At 42.2% G+C, this 26,101-nt stretch overlaps 2 protein-coding genes and 1 long non-coding RNA gene across 8 annotated transcripts; 1 reads left to right on the top strand and 2 right to left on the bottom strand.

Annotated features, from left to right (window-relative positions):
- Positions 1–306: 306 nt before the first annotated feature.
- On the bottom strand, positions 307–18,553 carry LOC125977235 (AMP deaminase 2). 5 transcript variants are annotated; one of them, XM_049733565.2, is made up of 19 exons: positions 18,437–18,553; positions 18,151–18,221; positions 8,615–8,745; positions 7,858–7,988; positions 7,437–7,505; positions 7,140–7,251; positions 6,849–7,035; positions 6,192–6,330; positions 6,028–6,117; positions 5,628–5,757; positions 5,329–5,523; positions 5,113–5,244; positions 4,763–4,926; positions 4,563–4,689; positions 4,320–4,483; positions 4,129–4,249; positions 3,869–4,042; positions 3,695–3,805; positions 307–3,556 (listed from the first exon to the last, which is right to left on the bottom strand). In XM_049733565.2, exons 2-19 carry the CDS (start codon positions 18,203–18,205, stop codon positions 3,341–3,343), a joined length of 2,448 nt encoding a protein of 815 aa, XP_049589522.1. In that variant the 5' UTR covers positions 18,206–18,221; positions 18,437–18,553; the 3' UTR covers positions 307–3,340. The 5 variants fall into 5 exon arrangements, with proteins under 5 accessions (XP_049589522.1, XP_049589520.1, XP_049589525.1 ...); XM_049733563.1 differs by lacking the exons at positions 18,151–18,221; positions 18,437–18,553 and adding an exon at positions 16,708–17,050; XM_049733568.2 differs by lacking the exons at positions 18,151–18,221; positions 18,437–18,553 and adding an exon at positions 11,671–11,925.
- On the top strand, positions 17,045–25,169 carry LOC125977301 (uncharacterized). 2 transcript variants are annotated; one of them, XR_007484585.1, is made up of 3 exons: positions 17,045–17,187; positions 24,031–24,334; positions 24,432–25,169. It is a non-coding gene; the product is annotated as an uncharacterized lncRNA (long non-coding RNA). The 2 variants fall into 2 exon arrangements; XR_007484586.2 differs by lacking the exon at positions 17,045–17,187 and adding an exon at positions 19,165–19,371.
- LOC125977255 (G-protein coupled receptor 61) lies at positions 20,051–24,134 on the bottom strand. The gene is made up of 2 exons (XM_049733597.1): positions 23,988–24,134; positions 20,051–23,082 (listed from the first exon to the last, which is right to left on the bottom strand). The coding sequence occupies exon 2, from the start codon at positions 22,877–22,879 to the stop codon at positions 21,494–21,496; it is 1,386 nt and encodes a 461-aa protein (XP_049589554.1). The 5' UTR covers positions 22,880–23,082; positions 23,988–24,134; the 3' UTR covers positions 20,051–21,493.
- Positions 25,170–26,101: the final 932 nt, after the last annotated feature.

The following is a 26,101-nucleotide window of genomic DNA, read 5'->3' on the forward strand; positions in this document are numbered from 1 at the left end:
TCTTGGCTCCAAGTACACAATAAAATGTATTTAAAAGGTAAAATAGTGGATTTTCTATATGTCGCCATTAATGTTTTACTGTTCCATGTGTGTCCGTAGCATTTGTTTCAAGTCATCACCAAAACGTGAGGAAGACGTTAAAGTAACACCAAAAAAAGAGACATTGCAACACAAAAAGCCGTTGAATGTAGTATTGTTTACCTCCTCACAACGAAAAACTGAACTTTGGCGACATCCATTGGATGAAAAATGAATTACAATGACAGCAAATAGAAACATCGGAATAAAAACAGGCACAGCAGTAGGTGATGAAGAATCGTGCTTTATTTGAACTGCTCAGACATGTTAGCTTTCTTCAAAGATTTATGAATATATTGTGTGCTGATAATCTCACTACAGACCGACAGTAGGCAACAATAACTAAGGGATTTGGACAAAGAAAATCATAGAAACTACTCGGATTTAACATTTGAATACTTTTAAAAGATGCCATTCATTTGTGTAATAAGAGAAAATGTAATATTAATAACTACAGGATTAGGCATTGTGAGGTAGGACGAGCTACATTAATCTGGAAAATAACATCAGACAATCAACCAAATTAAAATTTGACATGACGTTCAGAATTTATATATATTTTTTAAATGTGGACACTAACAATGAAATGGGGAAACTGCTGGTTAGACTGTGGTAAACAATGGAAAGATAGATTGTTTAGGCATGGCTCACATTAAGGTTTCCCCCTGGACTGAAAAAAACGACACGTGTTGTAGCCAAAGATACTACTCTAGAGTTAATATTAACATGAATGTCAGCGCGTGTGTAATTATTAATTGTTGCTACATGACACCTAATACGTAACATAAATTTGGACCATCTATGTTGCCAAATACTGTCAAACCAACTATTGGATTCAAGCCAACCAAAACTACATGAGATACCACCAAATAAAACCTCTTATATGAGTCAAAATATAATTTAAAAATAATTTTGCATTATTTCTGTTTATTTTTTATTAATGTAATGCAGTGATTCCCCACCAGTGCCTTAAGAGATTATTTCTAATAAAACAAGCAATAAAAGAATGAGTTGAGCAATAATGACCCGCCTCCACAATGGCCAAGCAGCATCATAATTATGTCAAACATTAACAGAATCAGATTAACACGAATACAAAAATCACTCATACACGCTTTTAAAAATACACTTTGTATAATAAGGTCAACAGTCTCATACTTTGCGGGACATTCACAGCATGTCTGCGGTGCACCTCCGTAGCTTAGCGTAGCAACTAAATGACAAAATGGGGGGAAATGAAGAGCATAGGCAACATCTTCAGGCACAATCTACAAAGGGCTACATTGAAAGTTTTGTCCCTGTGAAGACAATAATGATCCATTTTGATTAATACTGTCTCAATTAGAGTAGAGGCCACTATTTTGAAACGTCAGTGTTCTCACGCAAATTCATTCCATCTTTCTATCTGCTGAAACAGTCACTTGTTTGACATTTTTGTGTGATGTCCAACCTAAACATATTGATTTTGTGTCATCTTGGTGCCAAGGTACTGTGTTGTAACGATAGTGTCTTTATTAAAGTCAGGCCAGGATCTATTCTAGCGTGATAGACAAATAGTGCTTCGTCGGCAATTTGTGACATCTATAGGCAATTATATTTCATTTGTGGCAGCAACATCAAATACTTGCAGGTCAGGGCTTGGTCCCAAACCTCCGCATCATGGGGGACACTCCACAGTGGTGCCTTGATATACAAGTTGACTTTGTTTCATGCTTGCAACTCGAAATTTTTATGTTTCAAATCACCTTTCCATATTTAAATGAAAGTGTTTCAGCCCCCTAAAAAAAAAACTCAGATAGTACTCCATAATATTGTACTTTATAAACCCATGCAGTAATAACAGACAAAAAGTTTGTGAATCATGATTCATTAATTCCTTCTCGCGTACATGTGCACTTAGCCACCAGGGCACAGGGTAATAGACAGCCAGACACGAAGAAGAGTTTCACAACTACTGTTAAGTGACTCGAGTCACTCATATCTCAAGGCACCACTGCACTTGGTATTGAATCCTTCATATAAAATGCTTGGTGGCCTGAATGAGATTATTCATCTGTCAAGAGGCCTCATAGTATCCCTGTCCATGAACGATCCCCTCCAGTTCCACTTCACCAATTTTGATTCTTCAGGTGATGCACAAGTATTTGAGATGTAACATGTCAAGTTTGAATTGCTACAAGAGCCGAGCAACAGTCTGGACCACAACCTAGCATGGTCAATAAGCTAATAGAAAAACTAAATATACAATTCAACAGTTTGGGTGTCACTTAGAAATATCAATATTAGAACACTTTTTTGGGTAAAATGGTAAAATCATGACATGTATTCTTAGTTGGATTTTCCCGCTACTGTATAAAGGTGTACCAAGTTCCCACATGGAACATTAACTCATCAGCTTAGCCGCTAGTTTACTCCGTAAACAAATACAGCGCAGCTCAGCCTCTGGCTAGCGGACGTCATGGCGAGCGATATGCTTTTGTTGATACAGCACACGCATTTTAAACAGTTTTTGACATTGTATGTTGTCACAGGTTATTTTTATATAAAATATGTTCCAAGTGAGCCCAAACTCTTTGAATGGTAGCCTATTTCTATGCTAATTCTATAGCTGGTTGGTGGGCATGCTGCCTCACATGCCTCATGCAGGCATGCAAAAAAAAAAAAAAAAAAAGCCCTAAGTCGGGTGCATGCCGCCAGGTGACTTCAGTTCCACTCATTTGAACAACCGATTCTAGATGCAGGTAATGCTGCGTGGAAAAAGAATGAACAAGGCACTGTGAACATTTGGTGCATATGTACAGTGCGATGCATGCAAAGGAACAATCATAATAATTTGGAAAGCAAACTTTCAGGCCAATAAAGTGTGGAGGAAGCATTCTTCATGGCCACAGTGAGGTAATGCTGGGATGTACATTTGATTTACCGTTGAGGTCCCACAAGAACGCCTTCATTCTCTTTCTCTCAGTGGAATGTTCTGACAGAAGCGTGAAGGAATAATAATCGTGCTTGTCGCTGTGCTTTGAGCCGCAAACATTTGCTTGTGCAATTTTTGATATTCATCAAGAACAATGAAGATTCGGCCTACGGTGCATCACAGTGAGTACACATAGATGGATGGATGCAAAAATGGATGGATGCCCAGCTGACCTTCCTAACGCCGGCTGCTGATGAAAATGTGTGTGAGGTTTGGAAGTGCGCAGGCGGGACGAGTTCCTTACGATGACCTCGGGTGTCAGGTGACATGGCTGACGCTCGGTGTGCTTTAGTGGCACTCGGGCAGAGGGCCCATGTTCAGCGCGTCCTCCTCGCGGATGGTCTCCAGCTCCTCGGTGCGCACGGCGTGCGTGATGAGCTGCAGCTCCTCGACGAGAGTCTCGCTGCGGTACGCCACCCGGATGTCGGGGAGGTTGCTGCGGCGGATGTCGTTGCTCTCGGGGCCCTCTTTGTAATAGTTGGGGCCCAACCAGTAGCTTTTGGCCTGGGGAGACAACAAGGGTGCTGCTGTCACTTGATAGTCGTATACAATTTCATTTAAATATCACATCACAACTATGCACAATTACAGACGAGTAACATAAAACCGACACCGGCTGCAAATCAAGACAGCAATTTTTACCTTGTGTGAAAAGCCACTCATGAGAACACTGTTTCTTGCCAGCTCGCACATGTCGCAGGAGCTCAGCTTCCACACCTGAGTGGCGATGCTGTACTCCTCCATGAGAGGCTCCTGGACACACACATTGTTACTTCTGACCATCTATTACGCAAGCCGAAGCCTCCTTACGCTGACCTTGGTGAAGTGGAACTGGAGGGGATCGTCCGTGGACAGGGATACCATGAGGCCTCTTGACAGGTACTCTGGCAGCGGATTGCGGTGGTAGCTTAGGAACAGGCTGTTGTTGCTAAGAGGGGACATGGCGATGCCGATCTGGGCCAGGTAGTACAAATACTGCAGCACAGGAGCCTGAGGAGAAAAATGCCAAATACATTTATTAATAGAGGAGAGAGTTGAGTCTTACTAGCTTATTCATTACGTGATGTGGTGCTGACCTTTCTGAGCAGCAGCCCATGGGAGATGTTCTCAGATAGCATGAAACCAGACACCAGGTGATGGATTGGCCCCGCCTCCCCACAGTGAGGTCGCAGTACAAACGTATGAAAGCCTCGCCTCCTGTTTTACAGAGATTTTTATTTTTTTATTTTTCTTTTAATGAGAGGGAAAGTTGTCAGTTTAACGTCACCTGCGCAGATGATTGAGCACGGTCATGTTGGCGTAGGTGTAATAGAGGTAGTAGGAGTAGGGCGGGTTGTCCTCGTCTCTCCAATTGGCTGGCAGAGGACTATCCAGATTGAAAATGTGGTGCTCAGGTTTGGACTCATCATCCACGCTGTCGAAGCCCACCACCTGTATGAAGAAGAACGCCCCGTGGAATTTAGTCTGTGCGAGTAAGAGTCACGACTAAAAATTTGAAATTGACACTCACGTGCTCCAGGAAGAGATGCAGCTCAGGATGATCTTGGGGGTTGATGGTGGCTTCAAATAGAGGCAGGAAGATGTTCTCCAGCATCTCCTGGAAATTAGCCAGTTGCTTCTTTGTGTGATACACATCACTATAAAAATTGAATGCTTGTGAGAATTTGTTAAAGAAGACTGAGGCTGGTTTTTCTTGGTCATGTTACTTACAAAAGGCGGGGCACCTGGACAAGCCAGCGCACATTATCCGAATACACCCGATGTTTGACGGCCCACTGGGCCAGCTTGGTCCATTCATCTCTAGAGCGACCGTAGATGGACAGCCGCAGCTCTGAGTTCTGGTATTTGCTCTCCTCAAGATCGTACATAACCTCCTGTAGAAACAAAAGTTTGTTGATTTTGTGTCCGTGTTTAAAGTCTTAAAAAAGTCTGTGGGTCTGATCTTCTGGGTTTACTAATGTCTTTGCGCTTTAGCTACAATAGTGCTGGCAGTTTTGATAAAGAAACATTTGCACGAGCAACCTTTCAGTAAATTAGGCCATATGAAGCTTCTTCCAAACCTTAACTATGTGTGCAAAGTATTTCCCCTCAACGCAATTGTCAGTCTTGATGAAGATCTCTCGGAGGATGGACTCTCCGATGGGATTGTATTTGGCATTGAATTTGTCAAAGCGATGGAACGTGTTACGGTCCTGTAAAAAAAAAAAAAAAATATTATAATGATGTCCTCAAACACGGATTTACTATATTTTGTCCTCCTTGCTCCGATTTCTCACCGCATGCATGTCAAGCGTGTCCACGCTCAGGTCAAAGGCCGTCAGGTTCATGGTCTCGAACACCTCCTTGAGGGTTTGACCCCGGCCGCGCTCAATATGAACAATCTCCCCGGGGTATTTTTTCATGGCCCTCTTGATGAAGCGCAGCAGGTGTTTTTGGTTCATACAAGACGACGCATGTATGTGTGTGTCGACCTGGAGTCACACGCACACACGTGTCATTATTTCAATATTAAATCAAGTCATTCAGATAAAATTTGGTTACTGTAGCTGAGCTAGCACAGTTTGTTGGATCTTACTTTGCGTATGTTGTAAAAGTCTCTGTGAGGAACTTTCTTCTGGGCCGCCAGCTCCTTCATCTCATTTAGGAGGATGTGCATTTGATATTTGGAGCTTAGGTACTGGAGGCGCCGGTAGCAAAATGATTTCCTATTAGAACGCACATGGAGATTTAAAAAAAAAAAAAATTAAGTATATTATTGTAAATAAAATAAATTTTACTTAATAGTCTATTATAGAAAAATAGTGCAAGACATGTAAATTATATGAACTCTTCCGGTTGCCAAAATAAAAAATATACAATAAATGACAATGAATAAAATAAAAGTAAAACAAATATTAATTCTACATTTATTTTAATAATTATATTAAGTCACCAATATGTGGATTGTCACCTAGAGTCAAAAACCTAATACTTACACAGGGCCATTAATGATGAGGGCCATCATTACGTTCATATCTGCAATATATTCTTTCAGGTCAGGATATGGCAGGTCTAATAGTGTACTTCTGCAAACACATTTTTGATGGTCAAAGTTCAGTGACACAAGTACTGTTGAAACATTCTTTGCCAGGACACGTACTTCTCTGTCGTGTTCTTGGTATAAACATGCATTACTCCATCTACCATCTTGCAGCTATATTCTGTATCGGAAGGAAGACTTTTGGGGTCCAGATTCTCATAAGGGTGCGTCTCAGAAACAGGTGGGTGAACGGGGGCATCTGTACAAAAAGTGTGGAGAAATTGCATCATCTCAACTGCCGACTATCATGTTCAACATGGAACTCGCTCGAGGAGGACAGTCAAAGCATCGAAATTCAAATGATGGAAATTTTTCCTTTTGTTCAGTGGGAGACTGCTGTATTCAAATGAGCCCCTTAAAATGATTCAGAAATGTATACTAACTAAGTAAAAGGTTAAAGGATGCAAAAAAGAAACATGGAAGGATCAACTAAGCCTGAAATCAGCACAAAAGTGTAGTTAGCCTAAAAATAAATAAGCAAAAAAAAAAAAGGGCTTCAATTTGCCGAGGGGTATGAAAACTAAACTCTGCAGCAGCAGCAAATAGGTCATGTGGTCAGATGAGTCCAGATTGAGCAAAAACTAAATCAGGTCAGCTGACTACGTTTTGAACGATCGGATTTTTCCCACCAACGCAAATGGATCTGGCTTTTGAGCTAGAGTCGTTCAAACAAAATATTGTTGCATTTGACAAACACGTCGGCAAATCAACGCATACCAACATCGACGGGGGTCTCTGGGAATTTGTCATAGATTTCCAAGTCCAGTGGCTTCAAGCCAAGGTCCTGCAAGGCGTGAGCCGTGGTCTTGCAAAAGGACTGCAGCGATCTGCTGATGTACTTCTCTCGAATGAACAAAGCCTTCACCACACACTTGGCAGCGTCAACCAGGTCAGTGAAGGGCACCTGAGCAGATATTAAATCCACATATAAGAAAGATGGGCTAGCTGGAAATAGCTTCAGATTACTATTTTTTTTTTTTTTTAAAACACGACAAAAGACTTCCTCACCCCGCATTTTTCCTCTCCGGATATTGAAACCCGCTGATACTCTCTCTCCATCGGCAGTTCCCGCTCCTTAATGCCATTATCAACGGCATCAACACTTTTCTCCTTCATTAACCTTAATAGAGGGCAGTTGAGAGTTAAAAAAAAATGTGTGTAATTTTCAGCGCCATTACGTTAAATTAGTCGATCTCACGGGGCACACCCGATGCTCTTTCTGACGTGCCGGATCATAACAGTCGGGGACTCATTGATACGTTGAAATCAACTAGCGAATGACAACGTGAAGCAGAGCACACTCACTCGAGATCTGCGGCACTGTCGATTTTCATGAAGTCTTGTTTGGCGCGGAGCAAGATCTCGGGCTCAAGCCTTGGCGTGAGCGGGGGCAGCGTAGGAAGCGTGTTGAAGAGGGCGGCGAAGGACAGGGGGCAAATTTGAGGTTGAGCACACGGACAGACAGACAGTGAACAATAGTGTGCGCACTACACACAGATACAAACACAGACTGATTAAAGCATTTTAGCATTTAAGTAATCAAGGGGATTTTCAGAGACATGATCATCAGATTAAGTGGTGCAGATGCAGGAAGCAGCAACTCTCCTTGCGTAGCGCACCCGTGTCCGTGTGAGTGTGTGTGAGTGCGTCCAAGCAAGTAAGCAGGAGAAAGCCAACACTTTGTCTGACATATCGAAGACTGCAATTGACAACTTTTGCTCCTCACTTGATGTCCTGGCTGATCTGCCGCTCGAGTCGGTGCCGGCGCTCCTCCAGCTGCTCGATGGGGCTGTCCTCTGGGAACTCATAGGGGGCGCTGCGCATCTCACTTTCTGCCATGCTGCGCGTGAACAGCTCCTGGCGTCAAGAACACAGTTGTCAGTGTGGGGAACATCTGGGGTCAGCTTTCACAGGAAAAACAAACGCAACCTCGGCTGAGGCGATGTCGTATATCATTGGCAAGGTCAGTGTTGAGCTCAAAAAAGCTCAAGTGTCATCACCGTGCAGAATTTCGCAAGATTACGAGCATAGCGGGGTGATTTCAAAATTCCCACTCAGATATCAAACAGTCCAAGTCCTGCATCTGCTGCGCTCTCTCTTATGAGCCGCCATGTTCTAACACAAAAAACATGCAAACTTTATGCTAGTAAACTATACATTTATTTTTGTAAATGTCTTTGCCTACTTTTTAAAAAACCCATATTGTTTTTTTAGTTGTGTACTTGTTGTAAAATGTCTTTATGGGTTGTGATTTTTATCCCTTCATGTTTTTACTTTACTGTCATTATTAAAAAATATAAAGGAATTATCTTCACAAAATTGAACGTCATTCTCATGTCAATTTGTTTTAATTACAACTTAAGTCCACTGATTCGATAACTTAATTACCATCATTGAAAATTAAGCGACATTATATAAGTTTGTTCGCTAACAGTTAGACACAACCAAATCCCTAAATGAAGTCTAAGCGGATTTATTCTCACCTCTGCAATTTCTTTGAACTTCTCTTCCATGGAGGTGCGAAGGTCAACCGGGAAGTGTTTCAGAGAGACGGGGGTTCCCGGGAGGGAACGTTGGGGCTTGAGGGATTTGGACCCAGATGCACCGCACAGATCTGCAGACACGCCAAGATACATCGTCTTTGTGAAGGCGGGGCTAATGGGGTGTAGATGCATATGAGCCGCGTCCCATGCTAAATCCCAAACAATGACATCCATCACTTTACTCGCTTCACTCTAAAGTTGACACAGCTTAATCAGACAATGTGCATAAACGCAACATCAGACAAAGTAAACAACTTAGACACAAATAGAAAAGTGGTTGACCCCAAGATTCCAGAGTGTGTGTGTTCGCAAGCTAAAATTGGAGTCTCATTCTGAGCCACTGTGATGAATATTGAAAATATTCCAAGTGGCGTGCAAACGTGCGGTTACCTAGAGAGCGCAAAGTAGCTTTCAACAGAAAGGGGCTGCAAAGCACAGCAACACATAAAGGGAAATCCGGATGAAGTATCCTAAATGCCACTCGTTCCCTCACTTGAAAAAAAAAAATGTGGCCAAGCCACAACGTGCACCTGAGTTTGACAGAGGACTTTTCCGTTATCTGGACCTGCTGCAAACAGATGGCCGCGTCCACTCCAGACCAAAGCAAACACGCTACAAGCAAACAAGACAACGCTGCACATTTGCTGTCTTCATGGTTCAGAGAAACGAATATCTCTGAGAAAGTCTATCCTTAGATGTGTGCTCTGTTCACTCACTCGAAGAGAAATGATGAGTTGAGGACAGTGACACCGTGAAACATGTCAACACACATAGTGCCCTCCTCGGTTTTAGCATGCAGTAATCCCTTCAGTCTCCCCTGCCACAGATGACTCTTAATCCAGCAATCCTGAAACTATTTATCTCGGTCGCAACATGTGACTGTACCCAGGGGGACACACAACCATCCCAGCAACAGGCACCCTACAAAAAAACAAACTTGTTTTTGTGGTTCTAATGGATGGCTGGCTTCCAAATCTCAATCTATGGGGGATGTTTTTCCCAATCGTTGAGTAGAAAAGTTCTGTGTGGGTAAAGACGTGGCCTGGTCTGTAAACAAGACATGTAGGACGTCCTTGGCATTGGTTTAGTTTGAGGGGGTGCCTCAACAGAGCAGTTTAAACACTTGAATGTTTTTCTTTCCTCTTCTTGCTACAGCCATGGCGAAATCCTACTTGGTGTGAATGTGTTGCCAGGTGTCGAGGAAGCTCCTCACCTCAAAAATGTTGTTACTTGTTTGTGAGCGTGTATTTTTGAACAAAATTCTCCAGTTCCTCCATCCGTCGTTACGCTCAAGCCGAAAAGGCCCGGTCAAATCTATTTGATGTAAAACTTTTGAATGGAGCGTATGTTCTCAAAGTTGTAACTATGTAAAGGCAAAAAATATGCCAGAGAAATTTATTATGATTACATAAAGAATTAAAGCGATTCAGAAGCCACTGCAGAGGAAAAAAAAAAAAAAACCTTCTACTACAGGAAGTCTCCCTTATCTCTTTTTCCACTCGGGTAGTGATTGGTATACAGTGACTGATACAATCCCCGTTTACTAAAGGTGTGACTTCGTTGCTCAATGAACATGTTAAGAATAACCACAGAGTGTTGTCATGTTGACAAACATGAAGCCTTGCAGTATTGCGTTTGCACGAAGGTAGATGGAGTCATGCGAGGACATGAGAGCCCGCAGCGTTTTATAAGCTATAAAACCGATTTGTGACGTAAAGCCAAGACCAAAATCTATGTTAGTGTTTTTTCCACATATGTGTTGCCACGCATACTTAAGTGGCACACCCTTGCCTTGTCACTAGGCCTGTTCTACCATTTCATTCAAATATGCAAAACAAATCATAGTATAATTATTACCGCTGTGATGACTACCATTATGCAAAGTAATTTATTGGCACAAAGCAAGGAAGTACATTTATTTGTAAATGTGATGATGAACATACATGGGAAAGGTTTGAATCTACACAGTATTTTTTTTAAGCATTTTTGCAATTCTACTTTGTTACTCAGCAAAAACTCACAGTTTAATAATCAGTTTAGTCTTGGGAGTAGTTTTATGATTGAGATTTTACTTTCTTCCCTTAGAAGCCAAGAAAAGACACAGGTGCTCCTTAGCAACCAAAGACAAGAATAAACCTCCATTTTTGGTCCTCCTCATCTTGAACATTCATTATCTTGCAGGCGAACAAATGGATGATGTTGAGGTCATTTTGTTGACTCTCAGAGGACTTTGGCAGGGAGCATTGTCACAGATTGCGTGACAGCGTCTTTGAGGAAACAGTAGACCGCCGTTTTATCAGAATACCAACCAACACGACATCACAAGACAAGCCGCTCACACCAAAACATTGCCCCCACGAAACACTAATGCGTCTCCTCTCTAATGAGAGTGATGACAACATTGAGCTAATAGGCAAACTGACTGACTGCACACTCTTGCAGCATGCGCTCTCATTATGCTCTGAAGTGATTAAGCCACTGGGGGGAAAACTACAGCTCCATAGCAGATGCCCTGAATGTCCACCCACCGCAATAAACTGAAGCTCATCAAGCTTTGCTAAGATCAGCATCATAGCAACAGAGCAGCCGAGCAAATGCATGACGCAGCCGCCTCTTCCATACCTCCTTCCCCATAAGAAAAACAGGCTGTCAGCATATTACACACTAAACAAGTTTCCCAACACCCCATTTGGGACTTGTGCAACCTTTCTTGCATGATAAGAACCTTCTGTGTCGACCATAAAGAGGGTACTGAAACTTATAGAACAGTATTCGCGTCAACGCAGCAAGTCAGTCATCATGAATGAGTGGAAGTTACAGTACCTCCTCTGCCCTGTCTTGTCCTGCTTTCACAGTTAATGTCGCAGTGGCCTGGTCTGAGCTCCTGCGGGATGCTGGGACATTTAACTAGGCCTGGGACAGTCGCTGTACCCTCCCCCGTCGGCCCGGTATATGAGAGAATGTCAGTAAATAGAGAGCGATGGGGATATTCTTACAACGTAAGCTGCTCTAGCACCAGGATGACAGAACGTCCCTTCTTTTTCCGTTAGGCTTCTGCTGTTGTGCTGTCAGTACGGTGTTGATCGAGTTGCCCCCCTCTTTTCTGGTTGAGCCCCCTCTCTCTGCCTCGCTCTCTTTTCCCCTGTGTGCTTCTCGGATTCTTCCTGGGTCTCACCGGTTTGCAGAGGATAAACAGCCCGGAGTTGAAGCGACCGGATTTAAATACTGGGCTGGAACATACCACGTGGACAAAAAAGGGTGGGGGGGGGAGGTACCCAGACAAATTACCTCACCCTTCATTGTGCTTTAAAATGGAGGAGGCTCTCGCCTTGTGGCCACGCCCACTCTGCTCTCTTCCTTCCTCCTCCTTATAAACAGTTGCCTCATGAATGCATAACATTTTTATTTCGAAGATGGAGCCAAACTTTTAAGTAGGCGATATTTGCAAATATCATAACTTTGAAGTATTATTTGAAAATTGAAATGTATTCATTATTATTTATGTATTTAAAATTTCTATCATAGGATATTATTTGATATTATTAGCGTGTGTGTGAAGTTCATTAAAATAATCTTCCATTGTAAATAATGAATAATTATGATTATTTTATGATTATATATATTATGATAATTATGTTTATATAAAATAAGTAAAATATACATACATAAAACCTACTGATGATTGAAATAAAGCAGTTTTTGTTTTGTTTTCCAAATGGCAACCTTTGGACTTAAATATTGCTTTCCAATATATTCTGTAATTAATTTGAATTTGATTAACTGTTCAATTGATGTGAATGCTTGATTGTCCATATGTGTCCTGTGACTACAAAAGCTCATTTACTATCTGTGGCGTTACGACACCAACACATTATGACTCAGATGTGCAAACACAATCTAAATAAATTGTCAATATGATTTTTAAAACATAACAAAGCGCGACTTTAATATTGACATAAAATGTCTCTGTATCAAAAGGTTAATTCAATTCTTGGTCTGAAGGTCTTATAAACTGAAAATGTCAGTTAACAGTAATCGAGTGGCAGATCAACAGCTTAAGGGGCACAAATATTTGACAAGTCGCGAATGCCTGCAAACCAACCAAAGTAGCAGTTAGGAACACCTACTTTGGTTAATTACACCTTTCTTTCTGTCAGAAAAAAGAAATATGACCGTAGAAAAATAGTGTACAGTGCACTAAAGCTGGGAAAGGCTGCCTTAAAGTATTTACACAGGGCTGACATGGAGTGTAGTATCAATCTATCTATCTAAGTATATGTTCATCCACTGTATGACAGCAACATATAGTGAAATGCAAGTAGAAGTAGCTCATCCTTTAAATAACAGAAAGTACAGTTAACCCGTGTGCCCACCATTTGGTGTGCCATGAGAATTTTGTAATGTTAAATACGTGCCTTGGTTCACTTAAGGGTGGGAAACACTGATCGGGCGGGACATTGTGTTTTCAGAGAGCTAATGAGTGGCACATGAGAGTAGCTGTGCGTTTTGTTTCCCAGTACGAGGAACAAAAACAGGCATTGCAGCAGAGAGCTAATCTGTGACCTTGTATAAAATTCCCATGTGAATTTACGGCAAAATAGCACACACACGCTGACTCTTCACTACTGTCAAACTCAACAAATGGGTTCCCAGAAGCTCTTATCTTCTCTACAAGTCATCACGAATACAAACTATATCATGGATGCGAGCAGGGCAAATCCACACCAAGGTTCATACATTACCAAGTCGAATTTCAAATATCGCCTGTTTCATGTCAAAGGTGCTTTCACAATATGGGAATGTTGCAAGCATGTTATATGACATTTGTTTAAGGTACATACATGACAGTGACAAGTCCAAAGGCGGACGCAATAAAAAGAATGTTGCTTCAGAGACGCACCAATGCTACACCTCGATTGTTTGAAAGATATTTTTATGTCGGGGAGGAGATAAGATTAGCCTGGGTTGTTAATGCATGGTATGGGGATTGTTTGAAGGGCAATGTAAAAAGAATTTCAAATCATATCAATGTGTTTGGGGATCACAGTTAGTTGTATATTTATGGTTGAAACATTAATAATTTGGAGGGGAGCTCAGATGTCACAGTGAAGTGGCTTATGCGTGTTTGTATTAAACACTGTGGTGGTGAGTTTGAGTTTCTTCGACCTGCTGAGGGATAAAAAAAAGTCAAACTTCAGTCAACATGGCTTCATTTGGGATCAAACCACATGGAGCAAAATGAAACTGGATCTTTGAAATATTACAAAAGAAGCCGAGATGGGGATAAAGCTAAGCATTGCGCTTAGCTGCACTTAAGCAGTGCAATGGAATCCATCACATTCATAAACATCATAAATCATCCATGCTGACATAAACTCGTGTTGGCTTAATACTCCGTGTGATCCAGCAGGGAGCGTTCTTTCCACTGTCATGCTGTGTGTGAGAAGTAGTAAATTAATAAATGTATATAAAGACTGGATTCTCAACGATTGCAGGCACTCACTGGCTAAGAGTTTGTTTCTATTATATTTTTTTATTAACACGTCTCAAGCTGAGGGTGTTTGGGCCCACGGGGGTGATTAGACACATGCTGTGGCTCTGCAGAGAATCTGCTCGACCTTGTATTATCTGTCCCACCTGTTGGGGTGATGGCTTCCGAGGCACTCCCCAAATCCCTTTTCCACTACTGACAGACCTCCACTGTTAGACACAAGGTATACATAGCAGCAGAAAGGCGTTGAATTTTCCATACAGGCACAATAAATTTTTTGGAAAAGATCTTTCAAGTAGGTCTTGATGTCATTTAATCACAAAAGCAGCCAACTAGATATGATTAAAAAAACGATTCTATTAAATTTCAATACTCAGTCCTGCATATGCAATAGGTTCTCTTTACCTAAGAGCTACAGTATGTGACAGACCAGTTGTACAAAAAAATTCTGCAAAGGTAACAGCAAATATATTTTTTTAAATGGATCAGTAGTTTTAAATTCAGGTTCAATGAGCCGGGTGGGGCAGTGACCTTCTACATCCAGCAGATGGCGCTGCTGTCAAAAAAGGATGGCCATACTGTACGAGGCAATGGCCAGCCATTTTAAAGCACATTATCGCCACCCATAGGATTGTACGGGTGCAGCATGGCCTGCAACTCCGGATTTTTCAGTCAAGCGAAGACAGATGTGTTTAAAATTCTTCAGCATATTATCAGTATAAGGGAGTGATCGCTTTAGTCAATCAAGCTGAAAATAAAAATTCACCCCACCTCTCTGGCAGACACTTTAATAGCCTCTATATATCACAGCATGTCGCCCAGTCTGCAAATCTTCAGTGCTACATTATATATTCTACTTCATGTGACGCCGAAGGGGTCCGGTGGGAGGGAGCCACTTCCAGAAGGAGAAACTGACAGGCTAATCCACGTTTCCCTCAAAAAAAAATTAAAAAAAAAAATCAACACTCATATAAGAGATGTATTTCAAACGCACTGGGGCATCAAAGATGGGAATTTATTTGGAAGCTTATCAGGGTTGCTCTAAGGTCCGATGCTGTAGAGTTGAGTTTATTTTTATACGAGTAGCAGACAATTTGTCATTACAATTATTACAAGGACTTTTTTGTGATCTGCATGTGGCTCTTATGACGCATTCAGGCGGTTCAGCCGAGCGACCAAGTGAGAGCACAAAAATGGCTGCAGAGCCCTCTAAGTTATTTATTACTGCAGCAAAGATGGGTTTCCTCATCAAATATGATTCAGTATCAGCAGCACCGCCCCTTTAAACACGTATTTGTGCTTCGTCATAGCATGCTCGTGCTACAGCATACTGTGATTACATAATGAAATCACTATGAACGTGTAATTGCTTCAAAATGTAATTATTTCTGTTTTACCATCACCAGCAGGCAGTCACTCATCAAACTAAGTAAAGAATCTCTGTATTCAACAGCTAGATATGCAGTTCAATATTGCATTGTTGACATGGATGCAATGAAAAGAAATAATACAGTAAAACCTTTAAAGGACATATATTTTCTCAGAAGTAATCTTTTAACCAAACTCCTCCTGGGTCAAACTGTCACATCACCAAAACCTTTAAGAGGCAAACAGGCAATGTTTTAAATAATATTTGCGCTTAAAATAAAGTTAACAACAACAGTTTCTTATATTTTAAAATGAACTGAAGAAATGGAGAAGTCGCATAGAGGCTGGCGCTAATGTTTACGTTCGCAGTTGACGTCAGAGTCCTTATCTTCACCATGCACAAAACCTCTCCCAACCACTGTTCTTTTTTTTTTTTTTTAATAAGAGCCACCGAAAAGGTTAAATCCACACCATCAATGTTCTGAAATTTGCTGAACTGACATCTTGGGGATGCTCAGGTCTTACTAATTTTAACTTACTGGAGCCTAACCCTGCCTTGCTGACTTTAGGCGAAAGGCAAGGCACATCTGGGACTGGTCGTAAGCGATTGGCAGGGCACATCCCAACAACTATTTTACACGTATAAGTAAAAAGCATGTTTTGTTGGGAAGGTAACGTGAGAGGAAGCCAGAGAAACTCAAGCACAAACAAAATCTGATTCAATATGATGTTAGGTACTATTCATCTAGAAATTAAAGTTGTATTGGGTTTTTACTTAACAATACCTAGCACACATACGCAGAAAATATCATCTCTTTATGGTGACATATTGGGAGAGGTTAGCTGACAAGATAGAATGGTTGCAAGCTGTGCAGAAGTAGAGATAAGAATGATGCTTAGCCAGACCCAAATGATAAAACTCTCATCACTAGCAGAGAAGGGCAAGTGAACATAGATGTGTATTTCCAATATTCAAACTCAGTCAATTTTGCACGACTCAAGTAATTTCTCAGGCCTGTAAAACTTTTTTTAAAAAGGTACATCCATGGCAATTCATTCTAACAGTCTCCTCTGGGTTATAAAAAGCTCCTTCACCTCACTTCTTTGACACACAATGTCAAATATTTAGCTTTTCTCACTGATTCTAAAGAATCCCCGATTGAGTCTCACTCACCAGGACTGGTGGTGCTCTGCAGGCTCCCCCTCTTGCGGAGCGGGGACTTAGGCTTCCCTGAGTTGTCACCAGTGGAGAAAGATGCTGACATCTTGCTGCCTGCATTCATGCCGCTAGTGGAGCAAAGCCCATTAGGGCTGCGCAGTGACCAAAAGAGGGAGGGGGGAGGAGGAGGAACAGCTCCGACGCATGAGCTCCGTCTCACGTTAGGGCAGCCAGGCAGCTGGACCCACGCGAGACTGTGACAAGCTCCTCTGCAGACTTGGCTCCTCCTCCTCCCTACCAGCCGCAGGTCAATCGAAACACTAAAAGCAAGGATTGCCCAACTCCTGCTGAGGGCCATCCTCCTTGGTTGCTCTAGCAACCGGAAAATAAGCGTCAAGAAGCTAATGTAAGGGGATCCAGCTGTAGGAAGACACTGGTCGCGAGAGTGCAGCTAGCATACCGGGCAGCTTGCCTGAAGATGGGCTGAACAGGAAGGTGAGTGAAGGACAAAAGTTTTTTTTTCCGCCACACTGATCTAAAAATAGCACAGATATACAACCACACCCGCAAAAGGCAAAAGGAATGCTGGAAAGGTGAGTGAAGTTACTCAAATACACCAGCTTGAAAGCAGTCCCCAAATAATCATCTGAAAAGTTCCAAAACAAGAAACACAGCCCAAACACGACTCAAGATTTTGTAACAGCGACAATCAATGTTAAACAAGGTCAACATTGTGTCACATTATTTGCTCATCTTAATGTTACCATAGTTTTTATTATAGTATCTATATTAAGAGACAAACGGTTACACATAATACATCTTGTAGCACTGCTAATGACATTATTCTTTTGCCTTTTCTAAATAATAATCTGTCAAAGCCTGTGTCATTTTATAAACGGTTATGTATTAGCTGATGATGAAAGATGAAAACTCAGTTTAATGTCGTGATTTTTGCAGTGAGACTGAAGCAAGAGCAACCAACACCACCACCTAGTGACGACAATTATTTATGCAGCTAGAAGTGAAAATCCTCCATACACAGCGACCTCACTCACTGTTGGTCTTGTGTAGATAGATGCAGATTTAAATTAAAATATTTATATATTACAGACAGCAGGGTATCATAGTGATAAAGTTGACACACACTAGCCAACACATACAGTGGGTACACAAGTCCAATAAGGGGATTCAATGCAAGAAAAAATACGTAAATCCGTTTTTCTACATGATGTACCATTCGGGACAGTACATATATTTTCTTTAACAATAGACAATCCAGTCATTGATCACTTTTTCCACTTTCACTTTTATGTGGAGATCACGTGACATCGTACTCGAAGCAACCAAACTTTTAATTAAAGAAAGCACTAAATATTTCGAAGCTGAATTTAAATGCGAATGAAAAATGCCATGTTATATGTAACTTGGTAAATATAATATGGGAAATTTATGACTTACCACCACCACCACCCGACATGGTTGCAGATGAATCGGAATTCGTGAAGCAGCTCATTAAAATAGGAAGTTGCCTGTCAAAACACGACAAATAGTTGATGTATTTTTATTCCCCCGATTCAAAACATAAATTCGCTAGCGTAAACGGGAATCATATCCCTTAAACCTCGAAGACTGAGCTAACTAGCTGCAACAATTTAGCTTTGGGCTCTCTCAACTCACGTTTGCGTGTTAACGGCACCAATAAGTTAAATAAGTTATTGTTCAAATAAGTATGTCTTGTTTTTACCTTGGCTTTGTAACGTCAGCATTTGCGTGGTTAAAGTTGAACGGAAGTCATCCAGTCGTGGGCGTGTCTTTTTTGTTTAGTGTTTCCTGCTGTGTGCTTCGACTAATAAATCATTCCTCCCACGACTGAATCATTTAAAAAAAAAAAAAAGTATGGTGATGGTAGTTTAAAAAAAACAAAATGGTTGAGCACATGTACTCACAGGGGGAAAAAGGCTCTTAGGAAAAGTAATTTAAAGCTGCAATAATTTGCTGACATATTGTAATTTGATGACAGCATTATAATGTATAATTTATTATCAAATAAGTAGATTGCAGGGTGCTTTTTAAACCTCTCAAGTAATCTAGTCATACACAATTGAGAGCAGATGGAGGTCACAAAACGTAAAGTTAGTGTAAACAGTAAAGTCTGAAATACACAAGTTAACGATTTACCTTCCACTATCTAATGAAACCAAGTTTAATTGTTGTCTATAAGACGGTAGTATAGATAAATCAACAACAGCATTATTATTTTTAGTAGATATAAATAAAATAATATTATTCAGACCAATTAAAGTATCTAAACAAAGGTTCACCAGTTAAATGAAAATAATGTCGCTTATATTGAAAGACAAAAAAAAAATGTCTTGGTCTACTCTATACCTTTACTATGATCTTAAATTAGCTTGTAGTATATGATGAAATCAAATGTCTTTCTAGGGCATGAAGAAAATTCATCTTCTTTCTCGCCTTATCACGCTTTTCATCCGCCCCCGCACTCTCCAGGGCCTTCTTGCATAATAGCACTTCAGCTTCAATGGCCTTTGCCCTCCTACAGGCAGTCAGTACAAAACACTAGCTTGAAAACTTGCCTTTTTTTTATTTTACAACTGCCACAGCAAGCATTCATACTCACCAGCCATGCCAAGATGTTATGCTTTTCTCCACAGCCGTGTAAGTACAGTTACAGTTTTCAAAGGGTGAATTTAAGTAAACAAAAAATAATTCTCAATCTGCTGTTGGGTGTTTGTATAGAGCAAGGGTTGTTTTCATTGTTGATTGCTATATTTTTCTTAATTAAATGAGCTAAGAGGAGGTCATGAAATGCAACTCATTGAAGGAATACTCACGCGATCCGTCCCAGATAAAATAAGTGAAACAAATGTGAGGAGGCGTCTGGTATAGTCTGTAAAAAAACAGTATTTAGAAAAGACACACAGATAAAGAGAACAAGCTCCTCCCACCACCCACAGCAGCACAGAAAAATGTCACGAGGTAAAAATTGCCATGGGGATGGTGGAGCCTGGCGGATCTGGAGGCGAGTTGATCCATCGTTGGGGCGTGAGGATTGCCACACTCCGCCATCCTCCAGACTGCAACACAGAAGCCGCATCATCCTGTGAAAAGCCAAAATATATATTTTTAAATGTGCTAATGTGTCAGAAGCATGTGGGAATCATGTAATTGTAATGTACTGTAAAATCAACCGTATTCATATGATGACGAATAATAAATAAAAGATTTGCGGAAGTCCCTAAAATGACAGATTGGGCTATCTGGAGGTGAAAGTTCAGAAGTTCGAGACCTGACCCAGCTTTTTAACTATGATTTAACAGATGAGAAGGCATCAGTATTCTTTCAAAAACATAGAAACTCTTTATTACAACCGTAGCTCTCAATGAACGTTTAGCTGTGTACAGTACATGTGTGCAAGCAGTTCTTTCATTTTAAAGAGAAAGGAAAAACTACCCTCACCCCAATTGTAAATGCTCCACATCATCCACAATTGAGGACATACATGATGAACATCAAGTTCATTTCTGGTTTTAGCTCGCTCACTTAGTGACCCTGTATCCACGTTAGTAAAGCACCTGCTATTTCGATCATTTCTGCATGTAGTTTTCATATTCAAGGTTTATCCTGTACATAAAACCTGATGAGGCCAGGAAAAGAAATTATATACATTTCTCCTCCATGATGATAATCTCCACGACTCACAAAGAAGGCAGCGGCAGGTCAAAACATTCCCGGCACCTTGCTAACAAATTCAAAATATGTACTTGACACCAAGATAAAAAAAAAATAAATCAAAGATAAGATTGTGTAAAGCGTTACAGTATACATACACAAAGCACACTTTACAAGTCTACCAAACACATAATTTAGCAGATGAATGAATTGAAAGGAACATACTGATCAAATGCTGTGCATCAAGAGAGAATAGATTTCTATTTCCTCGAGTTCTAGAATCAGCTTATAGTCAACACATCTGGCTCGCTGGTCCGAAATAAATAAAAAAACAGTCAAAGATAGCGTTTCCATGAGAAGTGGGTTACACGATGCGTGCCAGGCTGATTTTGAAGAATTGAGAGGGGGCTTTATTATTGATGAAAGCCCGACTGTCAAACTCAAGAGAAACAAAATCCTACGTTTGTACTACAGCGTTGAGTCTTCATTTGTGATTTTTAAAGGCAGAAGATCACAGCACAATAATTGAGTAATCCATCGAGAAAAAGATGGCGATCAAAGGCAAACTCAGCTCAGCTTGATATCTAGCTTGATACCGGCAGTTCGAGATTTTGTAAAATCATTATTCACTGCACAGAACTGAATTATTTCGATTGAATTCCCCAAACTTTTCAAACTGTTAAATCCATTCATTTGTTTACATTTATCCTAAATGTCACATATTGTCAAAAACTGACAGGAATCTAGTGAACTACCCCGAATAGCCATGAACGCTAGAGAGGGGGGGGGAATGGGGGCACTCATAGGGAATTAATAATGAATTTTTATAATTTGAAGATTTTGGGGGGTTTGGTTCTGCAGCCCCCTGGCCCTGAGTTATCCTAATGAATTAATTCAAGAATTGTTTAAAAAAAAAAAAAAAACTTTCACCTTTTCAAAGACAATGCTCAGTTTTGATTGACACGTTCAGCGAGGTGCTAATTTAACATTATGCTTGTATTTTGGTTGTAATTTGCAATGGTGATAAAAAACAATAATAAGAACCAAACAACTTTCCTGATGTCTTCAACACACAATCACAATGGTGTAAGGAAAAAAAAAAAAAGAGTTAAGTGTCTATATCTACGTGGTTGTTTTTCGCCTGATCGGTATCGACAAACTCGTAGGTATCCTCTGCAATTTGTCCCGGTATACGAAAATCGACAGGTAGCGAATGTGCTGGCTCAGATGCTTGCGACTGAACCATGGGGCAGCAGGCCTCCCCTTTAGGACTGGAGGTGCTTTGCGAGTTCTGAGGTTCCAAGTTGCAGCCGGTGCCCTGAAGAAACTGGAGGAAATTTTCCTCTATGGAGCCTTCGCGGCTAGGCAGCCTCTCCTCCACCTCGAGTCCCGCTCGACGAAACAGGCACGGCAGATGTTTGCCCAGCTCCTCCCGGATCTGTCTGTTGAGACAGCCGTAGAAGAAGGGGTTGGAGGTGAAGCAGAAGTAGCCAATCCAGGTTACGGCCTCCTCGAGAGATGCCAACGTGGCCGGGGGGCTGGCGGCCAGAGCGGAATACAGGTGGAAAGAAAAGTAGGGCAGCCAGCAACCCAGAAACTGCCCGCCGACCGCCATCAACACGGCCGCCGCTTTCCCTCCGCCGAACGGCCGCACCGGTGTCTCCCTCCCTGTCCCTGTTCCAGAGCTGGTAACCATCGTGGACCGACTACTGAGCGACTCGGACCTTTGGCGACGAGGCGTGTCCGTCCAAGTGGGCAGAGGCCCGTGGTGCATGGCGGCGACCCGAGCCACCTTGAACATGTTGCAGTACACCACGAAAATGACCAGCAGCGGACACAGGAAATAAAGCAGCGTGAAGAGGACCATGAACGCCAAACGGTTCGAGCCGCCCCCCGTCCAGTGCAGCGAGCAGCGCCTCTGACCCTGAGCGGGAGGAGACGGGACCCCCCCGCCTCCTTCGCTACCCTCCAGAAGGGGAGTCCTCGCACCTTGCAGGATCCAGGCGAGCAGCGGCAAAGCCGACATGGCCAACGCTTTGACCCATATCCCCACCAGCACTGACGCCACCAGGCCCACGGTCATCTTCACCTCGTAGCGCATGGGGTGCATGACGTAATAATAGCGCTCCACGTTGATGACTGAGATGGAGAGGATGGCGGCGCTAACCAGGAACACGCTGAGGAAGAGGTAACTGCGGCACAGGGCCTCTCCGAAGAAGGCTCGACTGGAGACCATGCCGAGAGGCATCAGCACCAAGGCCGCCAGCAGGTCCACCAAGCACAGGTGGAAGACGAAGGCAAACTTGTGGAGCTGCGGGACTTTGGCGATGACCGTCATGACGGCCACGTTGCCCACCACAGCGAGCAGATCCATGAGTAGCATGGCCGCTAGGGCTACCCACTGGTACGGAGGCCAGTCCTCAGCCGGAGCGGAGGTAGACGTGTTGGACGGGAGCTGCCGAGGCGGGTGGGAGGAGTTCCACGCTGGCTCCATTGGAGGGTGGGACGAGGCGGGCGGGCAGGGTCCGTCACTGGCCCATCACCCATCCTTCACAGCCAGGAAGTACGGCCAGAGGACAGCGGCTGGGGAATTAGGTAGACCCCGCGGTTGTGATGCTGGTCTGATGCTCGGGGGAGGTTCTCAACAATCTTTTTCATTTACAAAATCCTCACTCGTGCCCGCAGTCATAAACACCCCTGATGAAAGAGAACATAATGAACTGTGAGTTTATTTTGCCGGGATCATCTCAAGTCAAGCCTCAGATGAACTAAATAGCACAAAAGAACTCATTTTAGCCACAGGATGGCAAAAAGAATAAATAACACATTGCACATGTGTTCAACTTTCTCACGGACACCCTCAAAATATCATGTATTGCAGGAAAACAAATACATTTGACCAAAAAAAAAGAAAAATATGTACATGTCCAATGGCCAACGTCATCCAATCTGTATTTCGCTGTACACATAAATGTCTGCATTACTTATACTGTATAAATCGTGTATCATCCAATTTATTAGAAACAGCACTGCAGTTCTTCAAACTACGGACACAACAGTAAACATCGTTAAATGATCCCCCAATCGGAATGGAATATTTGTTTTGCTTCGTCTCATGTTTTGGATGTTATCATACTGTGCCTAATGAAGTGTCTGAATAGTGTGTACTTTTTGTATTGGAAGGACTTTCTATTGCATGCCCATGCAGATCTATCTAACTAAGCGCAAAGATGTATAAGGATCTACTGATGTGCGGTAAACAAAAATACAGGATGGTTTACGATTATAACACCAGGAATTCAAATCAAAATGAATCTCTGAGTGATTGGCTTCAGTCAGCACTATGTGTCTAAATCAAACAACAGGGTGCCCCAGTTCAGTTTTACCCTCCTGCCAGGTTTAGTCGTGTCTTACCACCCACTCGTTTGTATGTTAATCATTATTATATTACACCCACTGTGTAAAACAAGACATTGTACCTGTCATCATAAATTTAGGTGGTTCATTTTACCCTCATAATTTTAATCTTAGAAGGGGAACAAACAGGAGTCGGGGTGTAAAGCAAATAAAGGGAGGGAGGGGGGACAGAGAGCATGATGTACCTGAATCAGAATATTTCCTCACACTGCTGCTTTGGGTTTGAAGGATGAGAATGCGGTGCATCTCCAACTCAAGTAGCGTCATGTACCTGCAACGAACGCGGCCCCCCTTCGCTCGTCTTCCCGGCCGGCCCTTGTTCTGCTTTGTGCATCCTGCTGGACTACGGCCGTGGTTCCATCCAAAAGATGCTGATGGGAATGTGTGCAAAGACACCAGGCAGACAGCCCACTCTCCTCTCTCCCACTCCCCTCCTCCTTCCCATGGTTGCATTGAGGACCTCCGTGTCGTGTCTCCGCAGGGTCCTAGCGTCTGTGATGTTCATGGTGAACTGTCGAGAACAAGAGGACAGGTATCAAAATTTGCAATCCGATATTTACATTCCTACAAGTTGAAATCCCTCATGTTCTCACGCTCCTCCATGTTTATTCTTCATTTTTTTTATTTAGTGGTGATTTGAGCACTTTCATGGATCGGCACGGCCTCCGGCACAAGATTTATTGAGAAGGTGAGGGGAGTGATGAGGCCGGCCTTCAGCCTCTATCACCCGAGCTTCTCAAAGTGGGGCTCCTGTTGCCACGGTGATCCTTTTCATATACAGTCCATCTCATTGCTCTTATCTATGGGATGACAATGAAATGTGTGTGATGATGGATACAACTATACTCCTAACAACTGCTTTTTTTATTTGCATTTGTAAGGTCGCCCGACCATTTGCATTTAATGACAATCACCTTGCGCATCATTCATGTAACACCTCACATGCAGTGACTGATTCATTTCAATTACTAATAGACTTATTAGAATAATGTCAGAGTGACATCTCAGCTGTTCTGGTTTCAGTATGACACCGTTTTATATCACAGCTTTCCTGGAAGTGATTGTTGTTGTATCGCAAATTATTTTTGTCCGCTGGTAAGTTTTAGAAACCTAAGGGTGTGTGTGTGTGCACGTGTGTGCGCCAGTTTGTCCAGGGATAAACATTCACCACTGTGTCAAATGTCCAATTAGTCATGCGGTTAACAGACACGCACGAACATGGCTCAGACAGCAGAACACACAACATGCAGCATTGGAGTGGAATGTCATTACAACGGTTGTCATGGTATCAAGATGTCTGATGATGAAAGGCGGCATCAACACATGCTTGTTCAAATATAGTACATTAAATGATTGCTGCATATGTATTTGTGTGTGTGCATGTGTTTTTTTTTTTTAATGGGCTTATGGCACAAATGTCACCCCCGAACACCCTGCCGCATTTTCTATAAAATTGTCGCAAGTACAGACGAGCTAAAACTCCTTTGTGCACTCTCTGACATTGAGCGCGCCACTGCCACCTAGTGTAGTGGATGTGCAATTACACTTTATTCTACATAGTAGCCTCTCCCAAAATACGTTTCCTGGGACCACTCTACTAATATTTTGGTTTTTTAGCTCAATTAAGTATGAATTTCAATTTTCTATGATGGTTTGGAATCACTGCACTGAGCCACCACTGCCTCAGACCAGTACTATTAATTGAATATCAGTGACATGTGCAAATTATTTAATTTGACCAAGCACAAATGTGTGTGTGTTCTGTGTGTCGGCACGTGAGCGAGTGCGAAGCGTGCACTGTTGACTCATGACATAAATAGTGAATCCTCACTCTGCTGGCAGCACCTATCATTGCGACCCACAAATACAATGGTTTCCGTAGCAACCGTGAAAATAGACTCCACCATCACACTCAGAAATAGCAAAATGACGCCACTCCAAGCCCAGAGTGCCGCCACTGCCAATCACAACGAACACCGATATCAGCTGCAGTCATGCGTGAGCTCATGTCACTGCATTTACCCAAACGGATTTATTGACGCCTACACAAACAAACAATCAGCCCCGAAGCGGCAAATGTGCCCTGAGTGGGATCATAGTGACCTGCATATTGTTTGATAGCATCACTAAAAGGGGGGAAAAAAGCTTCTTGTGTGGATAATTTGGTTAATGTGACACAGGAGCATGTGATAGCGATACACAGGAGCAGGAGGCGTGTTAAAGTGAGTTAAAATGTAAACATATTGAAGTTGCTGGGGAGAAAGCATAGAACAGAGCTCACTGATCCCGGTCCTCGGGG

This window comes from Syngnathus scovelli, chromosome 11, assembly GCF_024217435.2.
Source record: "Syngnathus scovelli strain Florida chromosome 11, RoL_Ssco_1.2, whole genome shotgun sequence".
Lineage (NCBI taxonomy): Eukaryota > Metazoa > Chordata > Actinopteri > Syngnathiformes > Syngnathidae > Syngnathus > Syngnathus scovelli.